This window comes from Podarcis filfolensis, assembly GCF_964270895.1.
Source record: "Podarcis filfolensis genome assembly, chromosome: 1".
NCBI classification, from domain to species: domain Eukaryota; kingdom Metazoa; phylum Chordata; class Lepidosauria; order Squamata; family Lacertidae; genus Podarcis; species Podarcis filfolensis.
Window position 1 is genome coordinate 69,461,782 of NC_139604.1, and position 24,488 is coordinate 69,486,269.

Sequence of the window (24,488 nt, forward strand, 5' to 3'; positions counted from 1 at the left end):
AGTGATGGCTGACATTCTTCAGTTCAGAAGGGATCCAATAATTTCTAAACTAATTGTTAGGATCTGTTTTGAATCAAGCTCCCTGTGATGCTCTCAACACACATCCCAAAACATAAAAGGGCAAACCCAGCAATCAATGTTACTAATGCAAATTATGAAAAAGCCACAACCAAACTGAACAACACATTTGCCAGCATGAAAGTGCTCCTGTAGCTCACATGATGCTCTTTACTACAACATTACAAGCCTGTTCTGGCACCTTACACTGCATAGGAGAGCTCAAAAAGCAGTAATTCTTTGGGATTTGAGGTCCTTGCAAACTTCCAACTTCTGACATCCACATTTTTACTGCAAATTATCCCAAGTACAAGGACCAACAAATGCTGACCTGTCTTACTTCTGAAAGGGTGAAACACAAATATTTTAAGGCCACCAGTTAGTTTAGAAAGACAACCTATGCTAACCTAAGAAGAAAAATCACTCACACCTGCTAACACAGTTCCAATTTTGACAAAGGAGGTTAAATAACACATACCTCTGCCACATTAAAGCCAATGTAACTAAATGACTATATTAAAAATAAGATTTCTTCTTATAATGTAAGAAAATCATTTACAGGGAATATTAAATTAAAGCAGAGTTATAAATCCAGATATACCTTTTATTTCACAAATGGTCTTCTTCCTTGTTCTGTAAGGTTGCTCTAAAATTGAAAAGCTTTACTTATTTTGAAGGTGTCTAAACAGTGTTTTCGTGCGCTGCTCTGGTTCGCCAGAAGCGGCTTAGTCATCCTGGCCACATGACCCGGAATCTGTACGCTGGCTCCCTTGGCCAATAAAGCGAGATGAGCACCGCAACCCCAGAGTCGGCCACGACTGGACCTAATGGTCAGGGGTCCTTTTACCTTTACCAAGCTTTCATTCAAAAAAATTGATACCAGAGCAGAGTGCATAAAAATCAAATATCCATGCAGTATTAAAACAAAAGAAAAATTAAACCAAAATGAAATCTGAAAACATAATACTGTAAATCAAAAACTACCCAATCTGCTACAACTGTGTAAGCTGGAGGGAAATGAACATCTTAACCTGACAGTGTCAACCAACAGATGATCAGCTTTAAAAATTCTACCCAGTTTCTTGAACTGAACATCAAGAGCCAAAAATGTGCACATATCTTTCTATCTAAATTCTATTCTACTAAACATATTTGTGACAGTGAACCCTGCTTGCCTTGGAAGACAAGTGTGTGGTGTGCAAGGAACATTTCTGAGCAGGCCATTCCATAAATGGGGTGCCACCACAAATGGAAGAGTGCGGGATGGAGTAACTGATTTCTGTAACCCTCATACTTGTCTCAAACCTTAAGTAGCAGATGCAAGGATCATTCCATTGACTGAGAGGCATCCAATATGAAACAATTTCCTGCAATCTCTGCTGCCTGATCTTCTGCCAAGTCCTAACCAAGAAACTTCAGATATTATGACTGGATGTGAGAACAGTGTTGTGCCTTCAGCATATTTAAAATAAAAGGTTAAGATATAATCATCTGACACCCACGTCCTGGGGAATTAAGGATATATATTTATAGGCACACTTCCTACCAATATACATACTTACCTCTAGCTGCTGATAAGCGTCTCTATTGGACAGAGCTGCATAAAATCTCTCCTCCAGCATTTTGGATTCAAATTTCAGTGCAGGGCACTTTGATTCACATCATAGCTATAGTTGCAAAAACCCTTTTAAATGTTAGAAGTGCAATGTATTTGCAAATAATCCTGGCACGGGTACTCAGATTACTTTTTATATCTTGGATGTATTTTAGGCAGCAGTGAATTTTAGACACTTACATCACTGTAATTGAAATACCAGTATAGCTGTGCGCATCTACGTCCAATTTTTGACTTGGCAAAGCAGTCTAGAATAGCTCTACAACCTTTACTGAGAATGTGGCTGAGAAAAAAGCACAAGCTGAGAAAACAGCCCTTTTGAGTAGATGCTTTTTTCTAACCATGATTGGAGACTTTAAAAAGAAATGGGGAGAGGGGAATGAAGGATCCCTGATCTCTTGCATACAGCTTATTGAATGTTCCGCTATTTAGCTTTCATTCCAGCACCATCTATACAAAAACCATGCTATCCAAGGGACACAAAATCCAGAACACACAGGGTTCTGGAGCCACATATGGTATAAGCAGATAAATAAGATAGTTGCCAAATGCCTCCTTAAACCATGGTTACAGATGCCAAAATGGAATGTCTAGTCGCCATTTTGGGGCCAGATGGCTCGAAAGTCATATTTTTCAATATAACTTTTTGGCTCCTGAAATTTGTTCTGCAGATAAAATATCACAGATAGAATTCTAAAGGACGTAGTGTGTGCGAAAACAGGCAAGATCCAAGGACCCCCAGACATGCACCTCCAGATGGTGGAGACGTCAGGTGCCATCCTTGGTCACAAGTGGCAGATAGCTAGGTGCAGAATGCACTGGGTATGAGCTGTTCATGGGAACTGGGTCCAATGACACGAAGAACTATTTCCAGTGAAGTAGTGGTTGTGGCAGACAGTCTTGTGGCACCCTAAAATCAAACACATTTATTATGGCATAAGCGTTCATGGACTGCAGTCTACTTCCTCAAAACAATGGCATTCCACCACACATTGGCAGCAATTCAAAGTCTGGCCCGGAGGAGCTACAGGCTATATTTAGTATCACTCTCTGCTTCAAAGACTGTCAGAACTGAGCTGCCATGGAGACTGAACACATATCTGTCTCAGTCAGGGTTCAGGTAGCTGTGGAAGAGCAGAGAAGTACGCAGGAGAGCTTAAGTAACTGGATTTTTATTTTGGTTTTTGGTTTTTTAAAAAAAATGAACACCCCCATTTATCCAACAAGGAAATTACTCATCACCCTCTTAGCAGTAGGACTGTTATCAATCTTCATTCAGACAACCAAATCTTTCTTCTGCAGTATTTTAACACTAGGTATTAAGTATTCTAATACTCGTTTCAAAAGAGTTGAAAAGTCAGAGGATTCTTTAAACAATACAGTCAATTGCACAGATTAAAATTCCTGTTCTGTCTTCTTCGCTCTCTGCTTTCATCCTCTAATAGAAGTTATTAGGAAGTGAAAATAAAAGGATGCCAATAGCATAAATCCACCTTGACTGAATGGTAAAATTAGATGTAATCTCTGCTGCATTGTTGTACATTATCTTTCTGCAGGCCTGGCATATGCATACGCATACGCATACATACACATACACACACACACACACACACACACACACACTCTTTCCTATAGGCTACTTTACATATTACAAAGAAGTGATCAAGGAGGAAGCATAGGTCTGCCTTCCCTCCTACCAATGGGCCTTACTGATCTTCCTATACTGACATCTTGACCTGCAAAAGCCATCTATGGCTCACAAATATCACTGTAACAGTCCTGAACCTCAACAGTAGTGCTCCACAGATACTATAGGCACAAAAGGGTGTGCCAGTGTTCATAACCTAACTACACCTAAACATCTAGAAGCGTACAAATTAAAGTGAATCACAAAGACTTTCCTATTCCGATTCCTGACGTATTCTGATTTATAGGAGAAACAATTTTGCCAAGTAGGAAAGTAACTTTGAAAGCCTTTAGGGACTTTTGGTACCATTCAGTTATTCAATGGATTGCCCCGAACAACAGATGAATAGATGATGCAAAGGCAGCAGGCTTTCCATTTTTACAAGAGCAGCAGGACCACCAGTTTGAGCAGACGGTGTTGAGATTGAACTTGACGGAGAGCTTTTTTTTTTAAGCAGCTAGCTGTCAGCCTAGGAATGCAACAGCTTTTTTGACAAAAACGTGATAAATTTGAAGGCAGTAGTGAAGCAACAGTGATACATATGAACCACAATATTTTACACCAGATCAGCCTCACTTTTAATGCTTCCACATGTATTTTAAAAGTGAGTGCATCCAAAATATGAAATATGAAAGAAAATATAATAGAGAGCCAACCCCTATGCATGATACTAATGTTAATTGCAAGCCAACAGTAAATACTTTGTAGTGCGAACCTCTGCCCAACATTAATGTTTAGGCAACAAACAAGGCAGACATCCTTCCAATGAAATAGTGGGGGCATTTTTTATCTAAAATGAGCATGATCCAGGCAAAGAGCTATAACTGAGAAGAGCAATTCTGTGAAGATTATGGTGAGAGCTTGAACAAATGAGTCAGTAACCAATCAGACCCAACGTTTTGGCAGCATTATGCCTATTACACTAGCAAAACAAGTGCTTTCCAAGCAAGTTGTCACATTTTTGACAAGCTTGTAGGATTCTATATTAAATATCCTACTTCCAAACATTTATTAAGAGTGATTTGTAATTTGCCATTCTTCCATTTGAGGAGAACAGATGCTTTTACTTTTCTTTTTTGTGCTGGATTTTGGAAAATTCCCTGAGCTTGCTAAATTATCAGCCAACCAGAAAGATTCACTGGAGCAAGTTACTTCCAAAAGCAAAACAAAAACAAAACCCCAATCCCACCCAAAATGGAAGAGAAAGGGAGTCACATCAACCATGTTTTGACTTTGCTGGTCTCAAAACTCTGAAAATTTCTACCAGTTTTGTTTAATGGTTTATTAAAAAGAATGTACAGTGGTACCTCGGGTACCACAGACACTTCAGGTTACAGACTCCACTAACCCAGAAATAGTACCTTGGGTTAAGAACTTTGCTTCAGGATGAGAACAGAAATCGTGCAGCGGCAGTGGGAGGCCCCATTAGCTAAAGTGGTACCTCAGGTTAAGAATGGACCTCCAGAACGAATTAAGTTCTTAACCCGAGGTACTACTGTATTCTATTTCCAACTTTTGTATGTTGCCAGAAAATTTGAATTATTTTTTTTTAAAAGGGGGATGGCAAAATGCATTGACAGAAGAAAATACATGGGGATAGGAAACAAAGTAGAAACGAAGGCAACAGGGTACAGTGGTACCTCTGTATTTTTCACCCCATAGGGCACACCGGCCCATAGGACGCACCTAGTTTTTTGGGGGGGAAATAAAGGGGGGGGAATTATTTTTCCCCCAGGCGCGGGGCTGGGGCGGGGGATGCCCGAGCTTCCCCTGACCCCAGCCCCCAGAACAGGCTGCTATCCGCAAGCCTAGGGAGCCCGGCGGGAAGTCGCACTGGTCTCCCCAGGCTTGCGGATATCTGTCCCCCGAGCTTGTGGGGCTGGCGGTGGGGAGAAGCGCACTTCTCCCCAGCGCCAGCCTCCAAACCAGGTCAGGGAACAGCGGGATGGCGGTGCTGCGCCTCCCCGCTGTCCCCCGAGCTTGTGGGGCTGCCCGATATCTGCACAAAGCCCAGGGCGCGCTCCTGCAGAGCTCCCAAGGCTTGCGGATAGCTTCCTGAAGCCTGGAGAGCGAGAGGGGTCGGTGCGCACCGACCCCTCTCGCTCTCCAGCCTTCAGCGAAAGCCTGCATTCGCCCCATTGGACGCACACACATTTCCCCTTCATTTTTGGAGGGGGAAAAGTGCGTCCTATAGGGCAAAAAATACGGTAATTCATTCTGGAGGTCCGTTCTTAACCTGAGGTACCACTTTAGCTAATGGGGCCACCCCCGCCACCGCACGATTTCTGTTCTCATCCTGAAGCAAAGTTCTTAACCTAAGGTACTATTTCTGGGTTAGTGGAGTCTGTAACCTGAAGTGTCTCTAACCCGAGGTACCACTGTAATTGGAAAAAGAATACAAAACCTGACCATTTTTACAGGGCACCGTGGTACACCCCATCCATTGTACAAATTTAGAATTATATACACAGATTCATCTGCTTTCGGAGCATTATCCACAACCAGCTTTTTCTCCTTCCATTATACAGTATAGTAGGAAAGTCAGCTTGTGAGGTTTGATCTGGCTATCTTACTTTTTTGGTGCTTAGCGTAATGTCCATAATTGTAAAATACAGGTTTGGATAAGTTTGAGTTTACAAATGATATATACTGTAAACTATCGCGGGGGAAAGCAGCTTGAAGGGTAATTTGACTTGAGGGAGAACGGCAGAAATAAAATTTATAAGCCCTTCCTGTCCCCATTAGTTTTCTCCCAGCATCCCAAACTTATTTTCTTGGCTTTCATCCAAAATTCATTGTTACCATGTGCCTATTTAGAGCATCTGTGTGATTATCTGTTTGGAAAAACAGTTATATTTTAGTTAACCCATGAATCGGTCCTCACTGTGGATCTGAATGCTATTTACTACTTGGATATCACATCAAAGGAGGGGGGGAAAGCATGTGTATTGTTAACCGGTCCATCTGCCACCCTCCAGATTTAACTAATGCAAAGCCAAACAAAATATCTTGGTTCTATTTAGTAACTATAAACTCTACACAGTTACTTGATTATTGTTAGAATGATAATTGAAGGTAGATATCTATCTTGGCAAAATTAGATGCTAATGTCAAAACTGGGTGTGTGTTAGGGGTGTTACTGTTAATGTATACTGTAGATTGCTTCAATTCAACAAACACAATAAAACCATCCATGCTAATCCTGAAAACAGAAACAAAAGCATTTCATCAAATATAAAAGTAATCTTCCATAAATGAATGGTTGCACCACGGGGAATGCCTTCCTAAACAAAAATGTGTTCAGTGGCTGCCTAAACATCATCCTTCTGGATACCACTCTGATGTCGGCTGGCAGCAGATACCAGGGAGCTGAAGCTGCAACTCTAAAAGCCCGGTTTCTAATTCAAGATAAGTGAACCTCTGGTCAGGGGCGTAGGAAAGGGGGGCGGGGGGCCTCCGCCTCAGGTGCCATCATGGAGGGGGGTGACAAATTATCAAGGAACAATTACTGCCCTACTAGGGCAGTTCATAAAAAAAACCTTTTTTTGAAAATGCCTTCTCCAAAGGTCTTATCTTACTACATTAGGGATGATATAGCTACATATGAAATTTCATGCATATCAGTTAATATATTGACCCTCCTCCACGAAAATAGCTGTTTACTTGGCCGTTTTCCTATGTCGTGAAGCCTGAAATTTCAACAAAGCACGTGCCTTTGCTAGACTCTTTTCGGGCACCTGCTAAAAGCATTCTTCTTTAGGCAAGCATACCTAGATGCTTAGGAAGTTGAAGTAATTTTAATCTTAATATTTTAGCTTTTGTATGTTTTAAAGTAGGATTGTTTTTGGTGTTGTTGTTTTTTTGGTAAACCACTATGCAGGTTTTTTTAAAATAAATTTTATTAAATAAATAAATATAAATAAAATAACACAAGCCAAAACACAATCCATCCTGTAGATTTAAGTATCTGTCCATAGTCGCCTACTTGTTATCAGAGGCTCTGAATCCACATTCCTTTGTAAGAAAATATGAAATAACGTAAAACCATTTTTGCAGGCAAAAAAAAAAATCAATGTGTGTGAGGGGGGTGACAAGAAATTTTTCGCACCGGGTACCACCTGACCTTCCTATGCCTCTGCCTCTGGTATATATGAAACTAAGCAATTGCTCTCAGGAAGTGGGCAGGGTGGTCCCTTAGAAAGGTGGGAGGAAAGCACATAACCATTTCTCTTGCCAGTGATTCACCCCAGTAAAGGTAAAGGGACCCCTCCATTCATGGACGACTCTGGGGTTGTGGTGCTCATCTCACTTTATTGGCTGAGGGAGCCAGCGTACAGCTTCCGGGTCATGTGGCTAGTATGACTAAGCCGCTTCTGGCGAACCAGAGCAGCGCATGGAAACGCCATTTACCTTCCCACCAGAGCGGTACCTATTTATCTACTTGCACTGCGTGCTTTCAAACTGCTAGGTAGTTCACTCCAATAACTGCAACCCTGCAGTTCTTTTAAAAATGGTTCCCCACACACACTTAATACAGCTATAGGAAAAACATAGATGCTATGACAGATAAACATAAATGTGGCTTGGACTTAAACGATCTTCCACAGAATTGGGTTCCCAATTCCCACTTTTTCTGCAACCCGCTGTATCCCTCAAACATTTGTTCCTGGGGGTTATGAGACATTTGGGAATGGTGTGGGATAGTGTATGGGGAGGCTGGAGATGGAGCTGGCAGACATCATTCCCCATCCTTTTTTGAATAGGGGAGCAACTAAGGACATCTTTTTTCCTTCACTGAAAATAAAGTCACTTATAAAAATAATGAAACAGAGGATTTCAGAATCTGAATAAACTCTGGAAGTCCTTCTGAAGGTGGGCAGCCTGTTTTGCTACTGAGGCTCTGGTGACACCTTGGCCTTGCGTCCACTAAATCAAGGTGCAACTGCCACAGACAACATGCAGCTGTCACCAGTGACTGATGCTGCTCTATTCCCCCCGAGGCAACTACAGAGCTTCACACAAGTTCTAAGGCTTAATGTTATCTAGCAGAGGCAGATGCACAGGTAATATGGAATGTATAATATATACTCATCAATGTTCGAAGGTTCACCTACTCTGCTGTCTCAGTCCTGGGAATTCTTACAAACATTTGTAATTCTTTTTGAAGTTCCTGCCAATATAAATAGTTCAAGTAACATTTGACATATCTGTCCATGAAAGTAAGTATCAATCACTTTAGCCAATGATCTGGCATATTGATTAGCAAATGATCTGGCTTTCAGCAAGGTGTCACAAGATCAATAGGAGAGAGACAGATGAAGACCACCTCTAGGCCTGCTCTAGCTGGGGGGGAAATGCTTCCCCTAGCATTGAGGAACCTTACCAAGTTGGCTGGGACTGGGTTGTGATATGAAGGGGAAACTGCTATCTCCCCTGTCACCATATCCCACCTTACTCAGTAGTCCCTTGACCCTTGGGAAAGGAAGGAGCCTTGTGGAGCTGCCAGGGAGAGGGTTAGCTTCTGTTCACCCCTTTCCATGGGCAGATCTCTGGATCCAATCCACTGGGACAAAGGCAGCTGGCAGCATGTTGTATGTTCTACTGATCAAATAGGCTTTACAGACTTTTAAAGCACTAAAAATACTGTTATGAATTTGAGGTACTAGAGTCTATTAGTGAATTGTAGAAATTGTTAAACAGCAGTATTTAGAAGAGAAAGTACAGTTCTCCTGGGTGTACAGTTCTCCTATGCAAACTACCATGGCTGGGCTGGTTGAATGTAGGTCATTATGAAACAACAGGCAGTCATTATCACCTCAAGAGGAATCCCTCAGAGCTGTGTAAAAACAGAGATTACCAAGGTGATGGGGAGCATGCGAGGTGACAGGAAGGAGATTTGGGTTTTGGCAGGGTTTTCTGGGAAGAAAGAAGAAAGTAGGGAGGAAGGGCAGAACCATATTGGGAGTCTGGGAGAGAAGCACAGGAATGGTGTGCAGGATGCCTTGGACTGTGCTGCTGCAGAGAACAAGCCCTGCTTGAGATATAATTCTGTGGAATTATCTCCTTCTCCATGGAAGACTCTGGGTGTATATATACTGTAAGGTAAAGGTAAAGGGACTTTTGACCATTAGGTCCAGTCGTGGCCAACTCTGGGGTTGCGGCGCTCATCTCGCTTTACTGGCCGAGGGAGCCGGAGTACAGCTTCCGGGTCATGTGGCCAGCATGACTAAGCCGCTTCAGGCGAACCAGAGCAGCACATGGAAACGCCGTTTACCTTCCCGCCAGAGCGGTACCTATTTATCTACTTGCACTTTTGATGTGCTTTCAAACTGCTAGGTTGGCAGGAGCAGAGACCGAGCAACGGGAGCTCACCCCGTCACAGGGATTCGAACCGCCGACCTTCTGATCAGCAAGTCCTAGGCTCTGTGGTTTAACCCACAGCGCCACCTGCATCCCAGATATACTGTAGGTGTAAAATAAAACATATCTTAAAACACTACTACCTCTGCCATGTCTGAGTTCCCAATGGAAACATGACCCCAGTGAGTGCCTGGAACCTTGCTACTACTTGACAGAGATTGGAGTTGCGTGTGACAATATCTACAACAGGCATGTCCAAAGTCCGTTTCAGGGGCCTAATCCGGCCCACCGGTTGGTTTAATACGGCCCCTGTGGCAGTTTATTTCCTGGGGTAAAATCCTAAAAAAAAGGTTAACAGCTTTGGTCAGCCCTCACAGCCCTTCGCTTCATCAAATCTGGCCCTCTTTGGGAAAAGTTTGGACACCACTGATCTACAAGACCTGTCACAGAAAAAGTAGGTGTGCCGCACCAAAGCGCCACACCAAAATAACAATGCATCTCTCACACCTCCTTTTCAACACTGAAAGTACGGTACTCTGCCTCCAGCCAGTGGTATTGACTTATCTTTGTCAAAAAGGCAGATAAACCAGCACCACTGCATGTGCACAAAAATACATGCACACAGGTCCTTTCCACCAAGGGGCAAAATATTAGGTGCAAAGGCCTTTATTCTGCTCCTATAGAGCAAGTAACAAGCCATTTAGCAGCCTTTGAGCTAGGCCTAGTATATGATAAAGGCTGCTCCAGCACATATTAGAATTTTGATCAGCCCTGAAAATAGCCCTTTGTGCAATGTTCTTGACCACATTTTTTTTTCTCCACAGTTCAACTATTTGCAGCATCAGAAGTTTTATTTTCCTTCAATCAGCTTTGTACAAAACAATTTATTTCTCTCTGAAGTATATTTAGATATGAATTTTGCATGGTTTGTTTTTTAAAAAAATAATTGCCAGAAATGTGCTAATCTGCTTTAGCAGATAGTTTGCTATTTGATGACTCCAGGCAAAGCAGGAAAGCTGTAATCAATACAATGAAGAAAAATGATTTGGAATTATGCTCATTCCCCCCCCTAAAAATCAAAGGTATTTTCTAGGTATTGTCAAGCAGACAAGCACATATTGATTTATAGTTATTGCACATGGCAGGAAGATTGTTTGACACATTATGACTGCATTAGCTTTGTGTGCTATTTCGCAAGCATTGTAGTTAGCAGGGGAAATGTTTTGTTCTTTGTTAGTCGATTTGTTTAACAACCGCATCCCCAAACACTAAGCTATTTCTTTAATTATGGGAGCGGGGAAATGGCTCTAGTATAAAGATGATAAACTATCAAAACAAGCTGCTTATTCCTGACAAGCCACAATAAGCTATAAAATCTAGCTTACTTTTACGTGCAAACATGACTAGACAACTACTGTAGATCATATAGGGGGATCTATTGTAAAATGTGGCTTGTGGACTCAAGGGATTCCCTCCCACATTGACTTGTGTGTTGAGGAGTCTCTCCCTTCATCTCTGCCATGAAACCTTAAACACCCCATACAGAATTCTTGTGAGTGGTCTATGGAGAACACTCCAGTTCAATGGAGCACTATCCATGCCTTTTAGGTGTCGCCACTACCACTGTAGGGCTGAAAACGTAATGTAAAACCACAAATTCACAAGGCTTCCTGCATGCTGGTGAGCATGATGTCCATGCATATACCACAACATGCAAATACTCAAAGTATGTACAGGAAAAGGGGTGTAATCCCCCTCCCCACTAGTCCCTGATCTTTCCTGTGTTGCACAGGGAAAGTCTATAGTGGGCATCTAGTCACATTCACCTGAACACAAGTCAAGTCCACATGCCTAAGGACCCTCCTTTATCATCCAGAATAAAGAGTGGGGAACCAGAGTCCCACAGTCCTCTCTACTGAGCTCTTGGGCCTCTCCCTAGGTTCCAACCACATTCCACACCTTCCTCTAGCTCTTTTTCCTTGCTGCAATATGCACTTGAACTGTACTAATGCCTCTTGCTCGCCTTGAATAGTACCTGTAGAGTCCTGCAGCCTACTGTACAAAGGCAAGAATCATGTCTGGTGCCCCACCCACCATAGGCATGCAGCCTGTAGATGGCAATATGATGAAATGCAGCTCTTAGGCAGTAAAAAATTTTCCCTACCCGTCCCACATGAAAGCATTCCCTGACTGGGAATTAGCCTTAATCCTCAGAAGGAACACACACACTGGTTACAGAGCTGCATTTCCATCTTTTGGCCAGCCTCCCCAGCAGTCTGCTTAAGAGCGATTTGATCTGCAGCATTAGCAGGTGATAATGTGTTGCTTAGTGCTACAAAAAGCTTCGCCTGCTGATTTCTGTGCATCAGACTGCGGTTAGAGGCACAGAAGCAGGCAAGACTAGCAGTTCCCCCACCCCACCCCTAGCTAGTTGCCAACTTTATTGATTAAAGGTAAATTACTCTGCACAAAGCTATCTTGCTTTTGCATTCTTTGAGTAGACCAACTGTATAATTTGCTGAAAAAATTAGAAAAGCAAGCAGTTTTCAAAAGTTGCACTGCCTGTGCTTTTGTCAACATTATGAGCCCACTTATTTTTGACCAAATCATCTTTAGCAGGTGGTGTTATAACCTGAATTTTCCAGGTGTGTTACTCTCTCGTGTGTAGATAAAGCCCCAAGGACACTGCAACAGTCAAAAAAGCATTATTTTATGCTGGGATTACCAGACTGTTTATCAAGTCTATGGCAAGCTATGACTTGATGAAGTGGATGAAAAGCTTCAAAGAATGTGTTCTCCAAAAACCGAATGCTAGGTGATTCACTACTCTATACTAAAGACGCAAAGCCTCTTGTTAAATTGTTCTTAGAAGTGTGGTATGCAGTGGAAGTGGAGAAAAGAGATGACTGAAAACATTTTCTTATCATCTTTGATTTTTCACTACTTGGGGTTTTGTTCAAGTCAATCAGCACATATATCCTTTCAATACTCCAAGGCTGATTTCAAAGTGTCCGGGAGGTTTGGCGGCTTGCCAGAACATCTCTCAAATGTCAATGTTGTGGCAAATGAAACCTATTAATGTTATTGTTCTTTTTATTACTTTGATTGCTTGTCCACATTTCTGTTACTAAAGACGCATAAAACAATTTTAAGTTTCATAAAGCGCTTTACACTAAATCAATATATATATTAAAACATCAGAACTGGGCTGTCCTTCTGCTACCTAGTTTGTGAAGTCAAATGACCACAGCTGGGATGGTAAAATGGGAACAGTCCTTGGGACCCTCCTGCTGCTGTTGGCAATTGATGCTCTGTGTGTAAGCAGCAGAGATGAGAAGCACAGCACAGAAGTACTCAGCGCCTCCCTCTGCTGTAGTAGGTGATGTTATCTGCCAGTCAGCAGCAGGTATAACAAACAGAGGCAGCTATTGGTCCTTCACTCAGTACAGGCAGGTGGTGTTGTCTGTTCCAGCAGGGATAGCAAATTGAAGGCCATCTGTTGAAAGGCGTCTCCCCAATATAAAGTGTCATTTGTCATTAATTTAGACTGGGAGGTGGGATACAATCCTTATTCGGCTTTCAACCAGCTTGCTGGAATTTTTGGGTTTTCAGAATTATCCTGGATGAACTCTCTTCTACAGATGAATAAAATGCATCACATTACATTTTTTATATATATTTGGAGAAGGCAGACTCTCAAACAAACATCTGTGTGCCACGAGTGGACTTGGTCCATTCATGAACACTCCTTTTAATAGCTCCCATTAGCTTTGATTTTATAATTGACTTAAACTACTTTTCTGTAACTGTTCTGCTTGCAAGAACATTTGATTCTGCTGCTGTGTTTGATCAAATTATTCCCAGATCCCACATACCTCAAAACAGATTTGTTCATGCCTGCTGAACAACTTCCTGGGCCCTTGGGTTGGCGTTCTTACATTGATGCCTCTTCTTTTGTGGTCAGTTATATGGGTGGTGTACAGATGTAATAAACAGACACCAAATACAACTTTCTGGAGCAATCTTCAAACTCCACAGAAGTGGCATCTACCATTAGCGGCATGTCCCTCATGGCATGAGAAAAGATATGTCATTTGGGCCCAGCTTAATGAAAGCGGAAGCACATATATGCACATCTCAAAACACTATGCTGCACAGGAATACAATGAAAGTGAACCCCACCAATCAGCCTAGCTTGTTGTCACTTCAGTGGAACCACAGAAAGTTGCCTTATATACCAGAGAAGTTTAAATGGGAAAACAAAAAGGGGAGGTGTGAGGAGGTCAAGGAAACAAGCTAATGAGTTTAAAGTTACAAAAAAATGGATTTGTTTTTAACTCTTTTTTATCTATCTGTTTTTTGTATTTTGTATTTTTATTTTTATTTCTTATTTTTTATGTATTTTTGTATGTTTTCTTTTTTTTATCTTTTTCTTTTCCTATTTTTTTGTATTCTGTAAACCTATGTTTTTGTAAAATTTCAATAAATATTTTATTTTATTTTATTTTATATATATATATATATATATATATATATATATATATATACACACATATATATACACCAGAGAAGACCACTGGCCCATCTAGCATTATCCACACTGCTAAGTGGACCTAACTTGAGGCAGTTCTCTAGGTTTCAGACAGAAGGCTTTCCCAGCTCTAGCTCCAGATGCCAGGGATTGAACAGTGGATGTTCTGCACACACACACAAAAAAAACCTGTTCCACCACTGATCCTTCTGTAAATGTGCTGTTGCCATGTTTTATTTCCATCAGTAATGTACCAGGAATTTTCCAATGAGAGACACAGACCGAAAGAAAATGTTTCTGATTTTGAAGATTTACCTCTTTCTCTGGTCCAAAGACTGTCTGATCTGAACACTAGAAAGGAACAGTCATTTTGCTGCACTGCAACACTTGTATTTTTTCTTAAACTAAGCAATAGCAATGTTTGGAGCATAGGAAATAGTAAAGTGCAGGGGGGTTACTAGAGAAGATCTGGGAACGTATCAACACCTGCCCTGCTAGAGATTCAAATCCGAAAGGTGACAGAGACAAATAGAGGGAGCTTCCCCAACTTAGTTTTTTCTGGAGCAATAAACCATTCTGTTCACATCCGATGGAATGAGCATTTGGTAGCAAACTTTTAAGTACTTAATAATTGTTGCTTAATAAGTAACAAAACAAAAAAAAAACCTTGCCAGACTCTAGCAAGACCAGTTTCAAATTCCACTGTAGTCTATTTTTGAAGAATTCTCAGTCATTTTGAACACAGACATGCAAGTAAACTCAGGAATAAGGAGGTGGGAAAGGGCTTGTTTGGGGAAAACATTACTCCTCATGAATCCAACATGGAAAAACTTAAGTTTTGCAAGGGATACTGAACATCTTCTTTACAGTGTTTTAAAGTACAGTGTTTCTAAGATCCAACAATAATTAACTTTTTAAAACCACATTGTTAAAATATGAAACAAACTGGCCCAAAGCACAATACCTGAACATGTAGCAGCTTGCTGTTCCAGCTCTGACATCTATGCTGTCTGAATTGCATCTGAAGAATTTTTAGTACGTAAATGTACTTAACAACACTATACTATGTGGTAGCTGCACTCCATATTTTAAAAGTAGATAAGAAAATTTAAATGTCAAAAGTGAAGGCAAAAGTGAGCATTTGAAACACATTTCTCACACTGAAATGTATATGTGTGCTTCTCTCCCCTACCGAGATAACTGAGGCTTTTAAACTGCTAACCTCTGTCAGGATCATGCCTCTAGTCAGCACGATATCTTTTTATTTCACCTCAAAATTCTGTTTTTCTAGAACTTGTCAAAGCTATAGAGGGGAGCAGGTTAATTTAGAATGTTTGGATAGGTTATGTCTTTACAATGCTTGTAAGTCAACTCCATGACTGAAAGCTGCAAGACCTGCTCCCTGCCTTGCAAGTCTCTTTCCACCAGGCTTGAGAGGGTGTCACCCTAACTATTTGATGCGCTGACTCCAGCTACAAGCCAAGGCTGCCAAAGAGGCTAAAAATGATCTTTGCTGCAGGTCCTTCAAGAACTACTTTTCTCAGGATGCCTACACACTCTTGGGATAGGGTATTGCTTAGGGGTTTTTTTCTTAGGGGGCAAGATTTAACTTTGGAGATGTTACAAAAATTAATGTCCATAACAGCAAAAGTATCTTTTTTCAATTGTATTTATGACATGTGGGATAATTGATTTTGTTTTGTATGTTTTGATATGCTTTTATTTACTACTTATGACTACTTTTGCTATATTTTTGCAATTAAGTAATTTTTTGCATGTTGTAAACTGCCTTGAGCATGATTTTAACTATGGAAAAGTGGCATACGGATAAATGATCATGATGAATCTCTTCATCTGAGATTGTGGATTTACTGTGGAAACCTTTCAACTGTACAAGATTATACTGCATAAATGAAAGCAGAAAATAAAACACAGTGGGACAATTTGTGGAACACATGGAATACTGCTTCTCCCCCCCCCAAAAAAAATCATATATTAAAAAGTCCATTACCTAAGCTATTCAAAGTTAATGCATGAGAATTCAGCTATTTGCAGCACAGCAGTGCCATCCATCATGGAATTTGTATTTGGAAAACTGATAAATTTATCTTCATCATCATAATCAATTATTATTTATATAGCACCGTCAGTGTGCCTGACACTTTAATAGGTAGTTATAATAGAGAAGCCCCCGGTTCTGAGAACCTTATACTATAAAATATTATATATGGGAAACAAAAGAAAAGGTAGTGGAGATAGGCAAGGAAACACTATCAGAATTCAAAACTGCTTGTTTGTTTGTAGGCTCTAAGGAAAATGGAAGTTACTGCTTCTTACAGTGATCAGAGGGGTTTCCCCCCAGTTTACTTAGCGCAGCTCCCAAAGAAGAAATACTTCAGCTATTCACTGCTAATTAACATGAAAATCATAAAAAATAGTGAGTTAGTTAAGGCAATTGTATCCTAGCTTGCTCCAATGCAGTTAACCATAGTTTCCGAGTTCAGGCAAAATGGGAACTATAGTTGATGAAAGTCATCCTGCTTCATTTGCCATTTCACATGAAGGAATTATCTGCATGTGGCTAGAAGGCACATTCACACCTCAGCTTCTGTGGTCCTCAAGTCTTCACATGGTTGGTGTTAAGTTAGAGGCATCAAAGCTTTCCTGTGCATATGGGGTCTGAGAATGCCACAAGGAGCCTTTCAAAGCAACTCCTATTTTCATATCATCATGTGTACAAAGGATAGTGTAAGTAACCATTTCAAGGAGATCATGTGTTCACACAGAAACAGATGACTTTGTCAGAAATGAAAATTTTACCGTCTGTGCAGAAGAGCTTATATCCTTAACAAGTATAGCTTTCAACCTTCCATAACTTTATCAAGTAACTTTTTAGAAAGCATTTGCTAGAAACTACTGTTTGTTTGTCCTAAATTTGTTGCCAATAAAGATTTCTATTTCATTACATTATTCCATGCACTGTATCAAACCACATTTTATCCTGGAGGCAAGAAACATTATTTCCTCTTACCTACACATACACACTGATTCCCGAATTCAATAAAGCAGCTGTCCTTTCTTAGCCCACAAAATTATGATTAAAGTTTAAATTACAGTGGGATCCCACTTTGGGTTGGTTTTCAGACCTCTTCCAGTTGTTGGAACTGTTGAATTTCTGTTTGGGGTCAAAATATAGGCACCTGACAGCCTCCTTTCAATTACCTTGAAAATGTTGCTACATTCTCTCTTTAGCTTTTGTGTGTAGACATTCAAAGGTCTGGCAGATGCAATTTCATGCCAAACCAATACTGTGTTCCCATTTTGTTTCCTTGGGAGCGTCTGCCAGATACATTTTCCTGCCATTCACTCAAAGAAATCTTTGTGTTTGGCAGAGCACAGTAGATTTATATAGCCATCTTTGTGCATTATTTCACTTTGAACGCCACTACATTATAGAGTCCACTAAGTTCCAATGAAAGGCCTTGATAACCCCCCGCTCCTCCAGTATTTATTTACAGAATTTCTCCAATATCCTACAGAGGAACTAATATTTCTAATATAAGACTTTCACTTTTTGTGAACAGATCAAAAATTCTTAGTTTTTAACCTAGTACTTCAGAGTGTTTTAAAAGTGAGTGACATATCAGCTCAGTAACCCATTTATTAACCATGTACAGTAGGCAGTGTCCATGGTTTAAATCTCACCTCAACCATAAACTCACTAAATAGCCATAGACAAATCACAGCCTTTCAAGCTTCATCCTCCTTATCTTCAGATTTTATGGAGATAACAACACTGGCCCAACCCTGTAAAGTAGACTGGCATCATCATCCCCATATGCAGATGGTGATGCTGCAATCCTATGCACACATTTTTGGGAGTATGGCCCAATGAATTCCATGGGCCTTACTTCCTAGTAGATATGCACAGGATCGTGCTTCAAAGCTAGCACAAGTGGCTTATGGCCACTTGTTTTAAGTTCATGTTTGAGATCCAAACTGGCCCCTTTCTGCGTCAGAGTTCACCCCCTTCACCACACCACATCAGATCTCTTTATTTAATTAAGGTAAACCACTTCAAATTCAAGTGGCCACTTCTTTTCTTGGAACAAATTTCACAACTCCCTCCTTACAGAGACATATTTGGAAATGGATAGAAGCCAAAGGAGCAACCAGTTGCTGTGATCTAAACTGCATGGAATATTATATTAATTTATCTGTAAAATGACCCACAACTGCTTCATTTTAGGATTGCTACTCATGCTTGTCCATTCATCAGTGAAATCAAGATTCAGAATCTCAGTTCAACATAACTATATATTCTAAAGCAACAATTATCTGCATACTTACTAAGGATCAAATTCTAATAAAAGATAATAAAAGGATAATACTATCCTACATTTGCTTATGTCCAGCATTATCCTGATAGAGAATAGCCTTATGTATTATTCAGAAGAACATCTAGTCCCAGACTCATAGCACTTCTAAGATCCCCAGCAGACCTTGTTCCCACCCTGTTATCCCAGTTCCTTTAGCTGCCAAGAGTTCACATGTAGAAAGCAAGGATCCACAAGGGCATCAGATCCAGCCTCCAAGGAATGCTTCACCCACTGTTACTTCCATGGTGGCCAGTGACAGCTGTGGCACACTCCTTAGAGGCTGGATCTGACAACTCCTTGGCATCCCTCCCCCATGCCACCTATTTGCCAAGCAGCCTCTTGGCAAATAGAATGCCCTATTGGTCTCCTCCCACCCTTGTTCCCTATGTAGATCTTACTCAGACATTCTTTTCTGGATTGGGGGGGGGGTACATTTTGTGGTTTGCCTCAAGTGGCTAAATATCTTGGGGCAACCTTGGTAGAAAGTATTGTGTTTCACAGCAGATTCTCCCATGGAACCCCTTCTTGTGTCCACCTTTTCACACCAGCAGTATATCACAAACCTTGACTTTGGAGTTTGACTATACCACTGCCAACTATTTAGGACAGTGTGTCAAAGTATTGGAAAGAAGCCTAGTGGAGTGATGACTCCAGAGACCTCATGTGAACTGGAGCACCTTATGTTTTTATTACTTAAACAAAAACAAAAACACTCTGCCTTGTGCTGCTATAACAAGACTATGTTCCTCCTTAATAAAAACAAAACCAAGTTCTAGGATCCCAAAGACAACAGTAAGAAAGTTTAGCACTGGCAGACTCACATTGTATCCTGAAAGGAAGCTGTTTTAGCTTTTTGCCCTGGTTTTTCCAATAGAAAGGCGGAGGAAGAAATGTGCATTGTAACAACTTGCCTTTATACACAGTGCATAACAAACCAAACCCAGGAAGCAAGCTGCAGAGAGACCTTCTAACACCACCATTTACATACAAAAACCTACTGTAGGTCCCAAGCATACTCTGTTTGCAATTCATTTCACATATTTTCACTGAGTAACAGCTCTAGCATTCTAGAACAGAGGGCAAAGCAGATCCAGGAGAAAGGAAGTCTGTTTGCCAGCTGTAAAAGAAGCATAATTATTTTATTAGGTTCGGGTGGAGACAAAGGAAAAGAACTGAATAGACCCCCCCACCCGGAAAAGTAGGTTAGTACTTGATGGTGTTACCAGACATTTGCTATTTCAAGAGGAAACATCTTATTCTACTACATTACAATCCTAGAGCTTATAATGGATGCTATCCCACAGGTGCGCAGACCAAATAACTACATGTACTGTAGTCTGTTAATTTATCTCACAATCTAAAACACAGGAAGTGAAAAGCACAGCGAAATCTGTTAAAACATGTCAAGGGTGCCCCCCTCCAGAAAAAATGCAAGGGAAAATTGGGGTAAGGGGGAGAGAAACGATTTAACTCTTCCTTAGCTACCAACTCCTAAACCAGTTGGGATGATATTTCCCACCCAGTCAAAAATGCAAGCAAAGAGTACATTACACACTGAGTGCATGGGAGATGCCAACAACCATTAGGGCAGGGGTGGGAGAGAAACAAGGAAGGCCAAAAGCAGAATCTTGGGAATGAAGTCGTTTTTGGTAACCTGCCTGCTGCAACCCTCCATCCTTTACTTAGGAAGATACAGCCAGCCAGGCAGAGATCAAATTAGCATGCCACGGATTACACCGTTACAGCCAGGACCAGACTCCTAAATGGCCCTTCCATAGCAGAGCATCAGCACATTCTAGTAAAGAAGACCCCAAACCCCAGATATTATATGCATATGCAAAAGTAGTTAATCACACTAGGCCAGGAGTTGGAGAACAGAAGATGGGGAGGAGGGGCGAAGAGAGAAGGAGAAACAGCTCTAATACAACCCCCCAAGGAAAGCAGCGCAACGGATCGTAAAGGGGGGGCTCCGATATCACGATGGAGCAAGCTCCCCCAACTCTTCCCACCCAGCGTCGCTTCTCCTAGCAGGTTTCTTGCAGCAACGGGGACACCCACAGCGCCCACCCAACTCGGCGCCTAGGAGATTCCGCTCCCGGTGCGCTGCTGAATGGGATCGACACCCCGCATGCAGCCAACCCCGCGTCCCCGGAGCTCAGTCCTGGCCGAGCAAGGCTCACCATCTTATCGGCGTCGTACGAATGCCCGAAACTGCTGGCTTCTGCAAAGCTCTGGGTTGGGCACGGCCATCGGTGGAGGCTCCGGGAGGGCATCGGCTACATTTAACTTCTTCGCGGTCGGCGGAGGGAAAAGGGGGGGGGGGGGAATCGAGCCAGCACCAAGCAGCCTCCAGGAGCCCCCTGCCGCTCGCTCACCCAAAAGCTTCTTTCAGTCGAGGTGGTGCGGGTGGGGGGGGGGTAGAGAGAGAATAAATAAAGATCAAGCCAACAGGGCGTCCCTTAGCCGAGCCAACAGCGTGCGAGCTCCGCAACCGGAGCCCGCGCTCCTCTTCTTCCTGCTGCAGCCGGGCCGGCGGGCTCGCCAAGCAGCTAGCCCGCAAGAGGCGGCGGCAGCAGCAGCCACGAAGGAACTTTCGCCTGGCCAGGAAGAGTCAGCCTGCTGCACAAAGCCCCCGATTCTTCCCGCTGAATGGATCTCTTCTCTCTGTCCCCCGCCCCCCCATCTCGCCCTCCTCCATCCCGCCCCATGGCAAAAGGCATTTGACCTGGGGGGAACCACCACGCATACGGTAAAAAAAAAAAAAAGCATTAGTGCAACCTGCAGACACGATTTAAACGCAGAAAATTGGAGGAAGAGACGAAGTACCTTGTATGTGCTGCTTGATGACATTCTCCAAATGGTCCAGCCTTTCTATAATCCTTAAAGTGTCCCCTTTGTCTTCCTCTAACTTTTTCTCCGAGATCGGCTCCTGCACTTTCACATAGACCGTGGCAATGTAGTTGGTCACCCAGCCCACGTAGAGCAAGCAGATGATGTTAGTCATTCCACTCAGGATCACGCAGGTGGACACCAAAGTTTTGGTTTTCCTGGTGCAAACCATGCTGAGATCCCTCCATATAGCTCCAAGGAAACCCTGTGGTCCGGTTACCAAACGGGGCGGCGAGAGAGAAACACACAAACCCACGGCACGCTATAAAGAAATAGTCGGCATGAATATTATTAACAGCCTGCCTTCACTTTCTCCGAGGACTGGGGAGCGCGGAGCACGCCGCTCAAGTCAGTGAGTTCCCATGCGAAACCGGGGCTGCTCCCCGGACCAGGAACATTCCTTGCCCTACCCCGAAGCAGAGCTGAGGGGAGAGTTGGCGCCTCGAGGTTCCCGCAGGCTTAAAATAATAAAATAAAAAGAGCCTAAAACTTTTTTGCCTTCCCACCCCTCAAGAGCCGCAACAAGAGCAAACCCGTCCTCTTCCAGGCTGAGCAGCTTCGCCCCGGACGCCAGGCGCGTGGAAAGGTGCGGAGTCAGGTGCCCAAATGTTGCGAAAACTTTGTTCTCCTCGTCGGCGCTGCTTCCCACAGCCTCGCAGCCACCGCTCCAAAGCCAGCCCTTGGAAGCCGCGAGCGGGCGAGCGTACGGCCCGCAGACCGGCAGGCCTCCTCTCCAATGAGCGAGAGGCGCCGGCCCAGAGCGCGCCGGCGGCACCGATCGCCCGACCAATGGGGATGCGGGAGGGGCGGGGCTTCGTCAGAGGCCCACCTGCTGTATTGCATGCCTTCCTCTCAGTCGCTCACTCGCTAGCTCTGTGCGTTGTTAGGCGCGCGCGCTTAGCGCGAGGGCGTTTGCGAGGTGGAAACTCCCGGCCCCGGGAGCCAACCTGCAGCGCAGATTAAGCTCGGAGGCTCCTGCAACCCACCCACCGGGCCTGCTGAAGTTTTACCGCCCTCACCGAATGTGAGAGGAAAAGGTTAATTCTATTTGTTTTCCAGCCCAGCCTCTCTCTTCTGCTTCTTAGAGAACCTGCTGCACCTCGCTGTTTTTATTTGGCTCCTGTTTATTGCCACCACCTGCGGCGCCCACCGTGACTAAGGGGGTCAATAAGGTATTTCGAAGCAAATAAGGCGATTATTGCTCGGGCAGCTCTTAACGCGGCTCCTCATCTTAGAATCTCATTGATCTGCTGCTGGGACGAAGCCAGGGAAATCCCCCTGGCGCCTATAAACCGCCGGGTCCCTTCCTCTTTGGCTGCATGTATTCAGTAATTCTCCAATCTGGCAATGAATTAAAGTCCCGGCCCTGTTCACCGCTTGTTCGAGTGCTTCTGATTGCTAACTATATGGCTCTAATTGCATGATTGTTGCTTGTTGTTATGTTCTTCTCCAGAAATAACTCACAGTCTCTTTTTCTGCGTACCTTCCCAAGAACTCCCGAGTGCTGCTGCATCATTGGGTGACACTGTTATTGTTGTTGCTGAATTTATAACCCACCTTTCTACAAAAATACGCAAGGTGCCTTACACGAAACTAACATAGTACACAAAAAGATGAAAGACAAACTAGCAAAAACAAAAGCAGTTAAAAGTCAATGGGGTTTTACAGGTCAAAGTCAAACACTATAGAGACACTCTGCATATTATTCCTGTTTCTAGCGGCATCTGTTATTTGTGTGGACATGCTGCCCACCGTCTAAAGTTGCATAGCTCTAACCAAACCTCTTTAGGTGCTTAGCCCACACAGTATTGCAAAAATGACACCAACTTCAAGTGTCATGGCCAAACTTTATTATTTGACAAGTCTGACCCTCCCTTATGTGCACCAAAGACATCAGGTCTATGCTTCTCTGAACTTACGCAGGCCATCAGCCTGGGAGGGAGAGGATGGGAACAGGAGGGGGGAAATGGAAATGGACAGAGCTGAAACAGAGCAATAGATGGGGTTGGTGAAGCCTTCTGTAAACAATCTCTGTGTTCATTTATATGCAGTCTTTTTATAAAGTGCTCCACAGCCCAAAGCTACCAAAGCAGAGTTCAATAAGATAAAAGTTACAGACTAAAACCACTGCTACAATAGTACAATTAATATTCCATAAAAGACAAAATAGCTGTGTTTTTTGGGAGGAGAGTGTTAGATAAAGATGGGATAACAGAGAGTGAGATAGGGTGACACACTGAGAGAATGTTACAAAAGTGGGTGTACTTTTGCCCTGGCTCCACCCATAAGGGGGGGGGAGAGAGAGAGAGCCTGCTGGATCAGGTCAAAGGTCCATCTAGTTCAACTTCCTGTTTGCACAGTGGCCAACCAGTTGTCTATGGGAAACCCATGAGCAGAACTTGAGCAAAACAACACTCTCCCCACCTGTAATTCCTTTCCCCAGCAGCTGGCATTCAAAGGCATGCTACCTCTGACAGAGGAGGAAGAACATATCCATTGTGACTAGTAACCACCGATAACCTTATCCCCCATGGATTTCTTTTAAAGACATCTAAGTTAGTGGTAATCACTACTGGCCTTGGTTCCACTCACTGCCAGTACAGGTGGTGACCATTTTGTTTGGATACAATTGGTGCATGACTAGCAACACGTGGGTCCTTTTGGACCAGGAAGAGGGCAGGGTGGGGCAGGCTTATGTGCACTTTGCCAATTTGCGTGGGGGCCAGGAACAGAACCTGCACGCAAAATGCTTGCCACTTGTATGCCTTTGAGAAAACAAAACAAAAAAGGTTCTCCATCCTTGGACTACAGCAAACTGCATTCCAGTGAATGATTGGGAGGGGGGCTCTGTTTGAGGAAAAACTCCTATGAATATTTGTTTCACAAACACTTCAGTTACAGCTTTCTGTATAATGTGAATCTCCTGACATGAAATGGTTTAGTATCCTCCCTTCTCTCACATTTTTGCAC

General features: G+C 42.8%; 1 protein-coding gene and 1 long non-coding RNA gene across 4 annotated transcripts in view; one reads left to right on the plus strand and one right to left on the minus strand.

Moving 5' to 3' along the window:
* GALNT18 (polypeptide N-acetylgalactosaminyltransferase 18) overlaps window positions 1-24,488 on the minus strand; it is a 354,194-nt gene that overhangs the window by 249,451 nt on the left and 80,255 nt on the right. Inside the window, exon 1 of one of the 2 annotated variants that reach the window (XM_083598808.1) lies at window positions 21,456-22,251. The exons of the other annotated variant lie outside the window; for it this stretch is intronic. Within the exon in view, the coding sequence (XP_083454934.1) occupies window positions 21,456-21,690 (235 nt within the window). The 5' untranslated portion in view covers window positions 21,691-22,251. Of the gene's footprint in view, window positions 1-21,455; window positions 22,252-24,488 lie in introns of those variants that run through there. 2 annotated transcript variants of the gene reach the window in all.
* Window positions 22,369-24,488, plus strand: part of LOC310756471 — an 86,684-nt gene continuing 84,564 nt past the window's right edge. For both annotated transcript variants that reach the window (XR_014544896.1, XR_014544897.1), the window contains exon 1: window positions 22,369-22,690. This is a non-coding gene — a long non-coding RNA (uncharacterized lncRNA). The remainder of the gene's footprint in view (window positions 22,691-24,488) is intronic.